This window comes from Mandrillus leucophaeus, unplaced genomic scaffold (assembly GCF_000951045.1).
Source record: "Mandrillus leucophaeus isolate KB7577 unplaced genomic scaffold, Mleu.le_1.0 Scaffold502, whole genome shotgun sequence".
Lineage (NCBI taxonomy): Eukaryota > Metazoa > Chordata > Mammalia > Primates > Cercopithecidae > Mandrillus > Mandrillus leucophaeus.
Genome location: NW_012105388.1, coordinates 694,019 through 704,373, shown reverse-complemented (window position 1 = coordinate 704,373; position 10,355 = coordinate 694,019). Strand labels below are relative to the sequence as shown.

At 38.9% G+C, this 10,355-nt stretch overlaps 1 protein-coding gene across 3 annotated transcripts in view; it reads left to right on the top strand.

Moving 5' to 3' along the window:
- Positions 1 to 10,355, top strand: part of UHMK1 (U2AF homology motif (UHM) kinase 1) — a 26,231-nt gene that overhangs the window by 10,132 nt on the left and 5,744 nt on the right. For 2 of the 3 annotated variants that reach the window (XM_011996096.1, XM_011996093.1), the window contains exons 5-7: positions 5,584 to 5,660; positions 5,809 to 5,907; positions 9,557 to 9,645. In XM_011996096.1, the coding sequence (XP_011851486.1) occupies positions 5,584 to 5,660; positions 5,809 to 5,907; positions 9,557 to 9,645 (265 nt within the window). The remainder of the gene's footprint in view (positions 1 to 5,583; positions 5,661 to 5,808; positions 5,908 to 9,556; positions 9,646 to 10,355) is intronic. The other variant, XM_011996095.1, reaches the window with a different exon arrangement.

Genomic DNA, 10,355 nt, shown 5'->3' with positions numbered 1-10,355 from the left:
TTTCATGTCCTTCTAGTCTACATATGTTTGATTTTCTTTGCCTTATATTCAATATTGCCATTTTTTCTTTTCTTTTTCTTTGAGACGGAGTTTTCGCTCTGTTGCCCAGGCTGAAGTGCAGTGGCACGATCTCGGCTCACTGCAACCTCTGTCCCCTGAGTTCAAGCAATTCTCCCACATCAGCCTCCCAAGTACTGGGATTACAGGCTACTGCCGCCATGCCTGGCCAATTTTTGTATTTTTAGTAGAGACAGGGTTTCACCATGTTGGCCAGGCTGATCTCGAACTCCTGACCTCAAGTGATCTGCCCGCCTTGGCCTACCAATGTGCTGGGATTACAGGTGTGATCCACGGCGTCCAACTATCATTTTTGCTTGATTCTGTGTTTTCTCTTTTTCCTTTCTTAAGAGACGAGGTCCCACCATGTGCCAGGCTGGTCTTGAACTCAAGTGACCTTCCTGCCTCAGCTTCCCAAATGCTGGGTTTACAGGCATAAGCCACCACCCCCAACCCATTATTTCTTTTGTTTTTCTTTCTTTCTTTTTTTTTTTTTGGTGTGTGTATGTGTGTGTGTGAGACCGAATCTCACTCTGTTGCCCAGGCTGGAGTGCAGTGGCGCGATCTCGGCGCACTGCAAGCTCCGCTTCCCAGGTTCACGCCATTCTCCTGCCTCAGCCACCTGAGTAGCTGGGACTACAGGTGCCGCCACCACGCCAGGCTAATTTTTTATATTTTTAGTAGAGATGGGGTTTCACCGTGTTAGCCAGGATGGTCTTAATTTCCTGACCTCATGATCTGCCCACCTCGGCCTCCCCAAGTGTTGTGATTGCAGGCGTGAACCACCATGCCCGGCCTTTTTGATTTTTAAGACTATCCTCCTTTTTGCCTACTATTTCTCTTTAAGACGTTATTTGTTGTGTTTATTCATCCTGGTGTCTCTTGTAGTGTAATTTTATTTTATGAAATGATTTTCTTTTAATTTCTAATTCTTTCCTGAGTTCTATTACCTTATTTTTGTGATTTTCTATTTCTTTTTCTCTTGCTCTTTCACATCTTGTGTCATTTTAAAAAAATGTCTTTAGCTCGTTTTTTGCAGGGGGAGGAGAAGACAAAGTCTCACTCTGTCGCCCAGGCTGGAGTGCAGTGGTGCAGTGCTCACTGCAACCTCTGCCTCTCAGCTTTTAGCGTTCCTCCTTCCTCACCCTCTCAAGTAGCTGGGATTATAGGTGGACCCCACCAGGCCCAACTAATTTTCATGTTTTTAGTAGAGAGGCTAGTCTGGAATTCCTGACCTCAAGTAATGTGCTTGCCTCAACCTCCCAAAGTGCTGGGATTATGGTCATGAGCGACCATGCCTGGCCATTTAACTCATTTTGAAATGGTAGGTTATAAAGGCCAGGTGTGGCCATTTAGTTCATTTTGAAATGGTAGGCTCACGCCCATAATCCCAGCACTTTGGAAGGTTGAGGTGAGCAAACCACTTGAGATCAGGAGTTCCAGACTAGCGTGGCCAACATGGTGAAACCCTGTCTCTACTAAAAACACAAAATTTAGCTGGGCCTAGCAGCATCTGCCTGTAATCCCAGCTACTCTGGAGGCTGAGGCAGGAGGAGGATTGCTTGAAACCCTCAGGCAGAGGTTGCAGTGAGCCAAGATTGCACCAGTGCACTTCAGCCTGGGTGACAGAGCAAGACTCTGCCTCAGAAAAAAAAAAAAGGTAGATTTTAATGTTCATCTGTGTTATGGTCATGTCTTTCTGGCATACATTATCTGAGATTTATCATTTTGCAGGTTTTTTTTTCTTTTTGTACAATAGATATCTTTCTCTCTCTCTCTCTCTCTCTCTCTCTCTCTCTCTTTCTTTCTTTCTTTTTTTTTTTTTTTTTTTGGCAGTCTCGCTCTGTGACCCAGGCTAGGGTGCCATGGTGTGATGACAGCTCACTGCATCTTTAAGCAGTCCTCCCACCTTAGCCTCCCAAGGAGCTGGCACCACAGGCATGCACCATCGTGCCTGGTTTATTTTTTTGTAGACAAAGTTGTACTATGATACCCAGGCTGGTTTCAAACTCCTGGGCTCAAGTAATCCTCCCACCTTTGCCTTCCAAAGTGCTGGGATTACAGGCATGAGCCACCATGCATAGTCAGTTATAATCCTTTTTATGTTGCTCATTTTTATGTGAAAATTATTTTCCTAAACTTATATAAGAAAATATACTTGGGATAACTTTTCTTATTATACAGGGCTCCCTCTTCTGTTGTTTTGTGTAATATTCCCAAAAAGTGGCTTTTTTCAGAGATCTCCTGGCTCTTCTCTTCTGCTTTTTTCTGGTGCCTCTCTATCTCTCCCTCATCCTGCTCAGTTTGGATTCTGTTCCCAATATTTCTTCTCACTGTGGGACTTTGCACTGAAAAAAATGCTTTGGCTGGTTAGTTTTAAGAGGTCTTAGTGTCTAGATTACTCCAACCTCATGGTATTACAAAGAATTCCTTGTATTCACTTAGTATTAGAATGTATAACCCCTTATAGTTTCAGCTGCTTTTCTCTAGCTTCTTGCTATGCAGTCCAGTGAGTCCCTTTTGGCTGTTTGGGATGATTTTTTTCTCTGGTTCATCAGATCAATTGTAGCTTTCCTCTGCCTTCTTACACATAGATGCCAATATAGTGCAGATCTTACTGCTATTGATAGTTTGGCACTATAGGGTTTTTTTTGTTTGTTTGTTTGTTTGTTTTTTGTGATGGAGTCACACTCTGTTGCCCAGGCTGGAGTGCAGGGGCACGATCTCGGCTTACTGCAACCTCCACCTCCCAGGTTCAAGTGATTCTCCTGCCTCAGCCTCCCAAATAGTTGGGACTACAGATGCATGGCACCACGCCTGGCTAATTTTTTGTATTTTTTAATAGAGACGGGGTTTCACCGTGTTGGCCAGGCTGTGCTCAAACTCCTGACCTGAAGTGATCCACCCACCTCTGCCTCCCAAATTGCTGGGATTACAGGCATGAGCCACCACGCCCGGCCTAGTTTTTGTTTTTTAAGTGGCTTATTTTTACTTTACAAATGCTTACTTACAATAAGGAAATAATGGTCTTTTTATGCCGCAAACACTTCAATAGCTATATAGAGATACATTAATTTTATTAGACTATAACAGCATCTCAGTCTTTTTTGTTTTTAATGACCTAAAATTTTATGTATTTATCATGTGCAACGTGTTTTGAAGTATATATACATTATGGAATTATTAAATCTAGTTAATGAAAAAATGCATTAGTTTACATAGTTATCATTTTTTGTGATGAGAGTGCTTAACATTCACTCCCTGTGTTTTTCAAGAATCCAATATGTCATCATTAACTAGAATCACCATATTGTGCAGTAGGTCTCTTGAACTTATTCTTTCTATCTAACTGTAATTAGGCATCTTTTGGCTTTGGCCAATGTCTCCCCAAACTCTTCTGTCTTCTAACTCCCCCACCCAGCCTCTGGTAACCACCATTCTTCTCTCTACTTCTGCGACATCAACACTTTTTAGAATTCACATATGAGTGAGATCATGCTGTATTTGTCTTTCTGGACCTGCCTTATTTCACTTAACATGATGCCCTACAGGTTCATCTGTGTTGAAAATGACAGGATTTGCTCCTTTTCAGTGGCTGAATAGTATTCCATTGTGTATATATATCATATTTTCTTTTTTTACTCATGTGTGTTTTTCTTTTTCTTTTTTTTTTCACTTTTTACACATCTGTTTTTTTATTTTTATTTCTTTTAAGCTAACATACAAGAAATGAACACTTATCTGTTAATAGATACTTAGGTTGATTCCATATGTTGTCTATTGTGAATAGTGCTGCAACAAACTTGGACATACAGGTATCTCTTAATCACACTGGTTTCATTTCCTTTGGATGTATACCCAGTAGTGGGACTGCTGGTAGTTCTGTTTTTAAAAAATTTTTAAGAGACCTCCATGGTGCTTTCCATAATGGCTTTACTAATTTATATTCCCACCAACAATGTGTGTGGATTCCCTTTTCTTTATGTCTTTTGTCTGTTTGATAATAGCTATTGTAGTAGATACGAGGTGATACCTCATTGTGGTTTTGTTTTTTCATTTTCCTGATGATTAGTGATACTGAGCATTTCTCATATATTGTTGGTCATCTGTATGTGTTCTTTTGAGAAATGTTTGTTCAGGTCTTTTGCCCATGTTTTAATTGGGCTATTTGTTTCCTTGCTGTTAAGTTGTTTGAGCTCTTTTTTTTCTTTTTTCTTTTTTTTTTTTTTTTTTGAGACAGGGTCTCATTCTGTTGCCCAGGCTGTAGTGCTGTGGTGTAAACATGGCTCACTGCAGCCTTGAATTCATAGGCTCAAGTGATCCTGGAGCTACAGGTGCATGCCACCATACCAGCTAATTTTTAAAATTTTTTGTAGGGAGATGATCTTGCCATGTTTCCCAGGCTGGTCTTGGACTCCTGGGCTCATGTGGTCCTCTCACCTCTGCCTCCCAAAGTTCTGCAACTACAGATGTGAGCTACCACACCCAGCCAAATTGAGTTCTTTATATATTTTGTATATTACTCCCCTAGCTGATGTATAGTTTGTAAATATTTTCTCCTATTCTGTAAGTTGTCTCTTCACCCTGTTCATTGTTTCCTTGGCTGTGCAGAAGGTTTTTAGTTTGATGTAATCCCATTTGTCTGTTTTTGCTTTTGTTGCTTGTGCTGTTGAAGTTATATTAAAAAATTCAATGCCAAGAACAATGTTGTGCAGCTTTTCTCCTGTTTTCTTCTAGTAGTTTTGGGTCTTACATGTAAATTGTTCATCTATTTTGAGTTGATTTTTGTGTAGTTGAGAGATAAGGGTTTAATTTTATTCTTTGGTGTGTTAATATCCAGTTTTTCCCAGCACCGTTTATTGAAAATACTGTCCTTTCCCCATTGTGTATTCTTGGCACCTTTGTTGAAAATCAGTTGGTTGTAAATATTTTTTTTCCCTGGGCTCTCTGTTCTGTTTCATCAGTCTGTGTATCTGTTTTCATACCAATACCATGCTGTTTTGGTTACTGTAGCTTTGTAGTATTTTTTTGAAGTCAGGTAGTATAATGCTTCCAGCTTTGTTCTTTTTTCTCAAGATTGCTTTGGCTATTTAGGGTGTCCCTATGGTTTTTGTTATAGATATTGTCCATGGGTTTTTGGTTTTGCTATCTAGTTGCTTTATTATTAGAGAAATTTGATGAAATTCAACAATCATCCCACCACTGTCTTTTTTTTAAATTGTGTTACCCTAAATCTGTGGGTTTTTTTCCACTCACTGTTACAGAGTGTGAATCACTTTGCAGTATTTCATTTATTAATCAAAAGTGTTATTTTAAATCACAGTATAATGTCATAGGTATGTATCATGAATTGCTAAACCATTTACTAATAAATAGCATTTGTATTCTTTATAGGTGAATGATTCAATAAATCATGCTACTATAATTAATGCTGTCATGAACATTTAGACATTCTTACTTTCTTTAATGGTTGCATTTTCAAAAGATTCAGTAGAAATGATAAGGCACCTATTTTTTGTGTTTTAGCATGCTTCATGATGATCCAAGCAGAAGAATTCCTGCTGAAATGGCATTGTGCAGCCCATTCTTTAGCATTCCTTTTGGTAAGTTGTATATTCTTTTATTTTTTTCCTGGTCATTTGACAGTCATTCAAGACATCCGCACTAATTTATATTCCCAAGTTCCTTTATCTGGTGTTCAACTTATTTGGGGGGATTTACATTTAACCATATTATGATGAATTTTAACAGCCCCTCATATTGAAGATCTGGTCATGCTTCCCACTCCAGTGCTAAGACTGCTGAATGTGCTGGATGATGATTATCTTGAGAATGAAGAGGAATATGAAGGTTAGTGTTTTCTAAATTATAATGTGTCTTTCTTAAATAAGTCTGGAATAAACATGTCTATAACATTTTCATATTTTCCAGTTTATCTAATGAGAATATTGAACAATATGATCTCTAATATACTCTCACTTTTTTTTTTTTTTTTTTTGAGGCAGAGTTTCACTCGTTGCCCAGGCTGGAGTGCAGTGGCACGATCTCAACTCACTGCAACCTCTGCCTCCTGGATTTAAGCCTCAGCCCCCCAAGTAGCTGAGATTACAAGCATGTGCCACCAGGCCCGGCTAATTTTGTATTTTTAGTAGGGATGGAGTTTCACCATGTAGATCAGCTGGTCTCGAACTCATGGCCTCAGGTGATCCACCAGCCTCAGCCTCTCAAAGTGCTGGGATTACAGGTGTAGCCACTGCGCCCAGCCCTCTCACTTTTATATTCATAATGTCCTTTTGACTCTTTCACGTTTCATCTTTACCCAGTTAATGAAGAAGATTAACTTCCCAACAGCTTCTATCTGTCTGATCTGTCTCTTCTAGCCTTTCCCTATGCTTGTGTTTCTCCATTTTAGTTCTCTTTTTTGCTTTTAGCATTTATTCATTTAAGACATATTAACTGAATATTTACTATGGGATTACTTCCCATCTTTAGTATAGTAGGGGAGACAGCTACATAAACAATTATAGTTGTGATAATCTGAAGATAGGGTACTATGCAATGGCAGAAAGGACAAGTACTTAACCCAGTCTTAGTAACTGGTGAATGCTTCTCTACAGATGTTATATCTGAGCTCAGTAATTTGGAGTTGCTTGGCTAAAAGTTGAGGGATTAGGAAGTAAGTGGCACAAACAGAGATGAAAGTGTCAGAAAACAGCAAATTAGTATGACTGTATCTTAAGATATTTGTTGGGGAGCAATCAGTTAAAGCTAATGAGGTAGTCAGAGTACAGACCAGTTTGCTATGTTTAAGAATTTGGATTTTATCCTAGAGATGGTAACACCAAAATACAGATACGTGAAGAACTTTGCATCAGGTATAGAATAACTTATGGTAAGTATTCAATACCTATCTATTCTTTGTTGAATGCAGTAAAGAGTTTATTAAATAGTTTTAAATGGGAGAATGACATAGTCAAACTTGTATTTTAGTAGGGACATTTTGGAAACAGAGAGGGAGTGGGCTAAAGCAGGGCCAAACTTAGACCAAAGACAACAGCTATGAAGCATTTGCATCGACCTATTGTTACTACTACTAGAGAGACAATTTTATGTAGCGATTAAGAGTGTAGACTTACAAAAATTAGCTCGGCGTGGCGGCACATGCCTGTAATCCCAGCTGCTTGGGAGGCTGAGGTAGGAGAATCGCTTGAACCCAGGAGGCGGAGGTTTCATGTCCCGACAGAGTAGTGAGAGAACTGTAATTTCTTTGAGTCTGTGACCATTTTAAGAGTCTTGAGTTTTCATGTTGTCTATCTGAAAGAAAGTCTTGCCCTCAAAATTGTTTCAGGTCATGAAGGTACAATGACTCTGAATTTCCTGGAATCAGTTCAAAATACTACTTATGTCTTTTTAGTCTTCATCTTTGTGAAGACCTGCTGTCGTCATCACCTCATTCTGTCTACTCCAAATAATTTTGATATCTTTAAAACTGAAGCTTGGCCTTTTTTTGAATAAACCTTTAGACTACCATATAACTCTTCTATCTTGCTGTGACTTTTTTTCTGCTTTGAAATACACTGAGTCTTTACATTTTGTTTAAATGTTGCTATTCAATCTTAGTGTTTAAGAATCTGAAGTGAACTAAAGTGCAACAGACAATATATGGTACCATTAAATACCTTTGTTACTTTTGATGAACAGGGTCATCATGAAATAACAAGTTTCTTAGCTAGAAATTATGGTATGTGTTGGAACAGCTGTCTTGTAATCTTGAGAGAGGCAGAGAAGGAAGTTAAACCTTACATTATAGACCAAATTAAATTTCAAATCAAGTAAAGATTAAAATACTAAAACAAGGGAATGAAATAGGGAAGGAGGGAAAAGAAAGGGATGAGGGAAGGAAATAGGGCAGGTGGGAAGGAGATAATTTTTTAATATAAAAAGACATTGTATAATTTTGTTTTTTAATATTCCTGAAGTTGGAAAGGCCTTTTTTGAATATGGCAAAAAACTCAGAACCAGTATAATAAGCATTGAACAAAATCAATCCTGACAAAAATAACTCTAAGAAAGATTAAAAGACAAAGGATACTTTAAAGAAAAAATATTTATAGCTCTTACTACAGTTTATGGAAAAGGAAGTAGACAAGTCTTTTACACATATGCTTTTATTCATTATTATTATGGAAATGCTCATTAGAGCCAAACTGCAATATCTTTGTTACCCATCAACCACATTGACAGTGATGAAACATTTGATTATCCTCTTGTGGGTGAGGGTATAAGGAAACAGACATTTTTGTACCTTGCTAGAGAAAGTTTACATTGGTAAACTTTTATGGAAAGCAAATTGGAAAAATTACAAATTTATGTCAATTTTGACCCAGCATTTCTGTTTCTAGAGTGTCAACTTAGAAATACACAAGTGAGGCCGGGCATGGTGGCTCATGCCTGTAATCCCAACACTTTGGGAGGCCAAGGCAGGTAGATCACCTGAGGTCAGGAGTTTGAGACCAGCCTGACCAACATGGTGAAACCCTGTCTCTACTAAAAATGCAAAGATTAGCTGGGCGTGGTGGCACACGTCTGTAATCCAAGCTACTTGAGAGGCTGAGGCAGGAGAATCGCTTGAACCCTGGAGGTGGAGGTTGCAGTGAGCCGACATTGTGCCACTACACTCCAGCCTGGGCAACAGAGCAAGACTGTTTCAAAAAAAAAAAAACAAAAAAAAAGAAAGAAATACACAAATGAAATGAGATATGCCTGGGGGGAGTTTAATGGTAAAAGTTTGGAAGTTGTCTAATCAGTACTGGACATATTAGATAATATATTGAACATTCGTAGAATAAAATATTTCGTAACCATAAAAACAAATGAGAAAATTTTATGTGATAATTTTATCTTAAAGGACATATTTAATATAAAAAGCAAGGTATTTGCTTTTATAATTTCATATTTGCTTGTATATAAGTTTATAATAATTATGGCAGAATACAGAAGAAATTGGCTGGACACGGTGGCCTCCCAGCACTTTGGGAGGCTGAGGTGGGCGGATTGCGAGACCAGGAGTTCAAAAACAGCCTGGTCAATATGGTGAAACCTTGTCTCTACTAAAAATACAAAAATTAGCCTGGTGTGGTGGCACCCGCCTGTAGTCCCAGCTACGGGGGAGGCTGAGGCAGAAGAATCGCTTGAACCTGAGAAGCGGAGGTTGCAGTGAGCTGAGATCGCGCTACTGCTCTCCAGCCTGGGCGACAGAGCGAGACTCTGTCTAAAAAAAAAAAAAGAAACTGATCATTATGTGTTGCCTTCAGGGAGAGTAGAAGGTGGCAGACTATTATTTAAAATTTTGAATCAGTTGAATGTCAACTATTCAAGACATAAAATGACCTCATTACTAGTTATGTATTCCTGAATTCTTTGATGATTAAAAAATTTAAAATGTTGAATACTTGTTTATTATATCAGAGCAGTTACTGTTATATGTTTTAATAATCAGATGTTGTAGAAGATGTAAAAGAGGAGTGTCAAAAATATGGACCAGTGGTATCTCTACTTGTTCCAAAGGAAAATCCTGGCAGAGGACAAGTAAGTGAATATTTTCATAATTACAGAATTACTCAGAGGTTATTAAAATTCTGTGTTAAATGTTTTAGTTCTGTAGGAAGATGTACAACAAAATTTTGCTAAGGATTATGAGTTTTGCATTTTAATGATTCATATATTCTGACTTGTACTTTTTACTTATTCTAAAAGTTCTATAATATGCTTGCATTTTTTTAGCACTTAAAATTTTTTTTTTCTTTTTAAATATTGGCTGGGTGTGGTGGCTCACGCCTGTAATCCCAGCACTTTGGGAGGCTGAGGTGGGTGCATTACTTGAGGTCAGGAGTTCAGAGATGGTGAAGCCCTGTCTCTACTGAAAATACAAGTTAGCCAGGCGTGGTGGCACACACCTGTAATCCTAGCTACTTGGGAGGCTGAGGCAGGAGAATCACTTGAACCCAGGAGGCAGAGGTTGCAGTGAGCCAAGATCCTGCCACTGCACTCCAGCCTGGGCTGGGAGAAATGAGTGAGACTTCGCCTCAAAAAAATACTACTTTTGGCTGGTGCGGTGGCTCACGCCTATAATCCCAGCACTTTGGGAGGCCGAGGCAGGCGGATCACAAGATCAGGAGTTTGAGACCAGCGTGGCCAACATGATGAAACTCTGTCTCTACTAAAAATACAAAAAATTAGCCCGGCTTGGTGGCGCATGCCTCTAATCCCAGCTACTCGGGAGGCTGAGGCAGAGAATT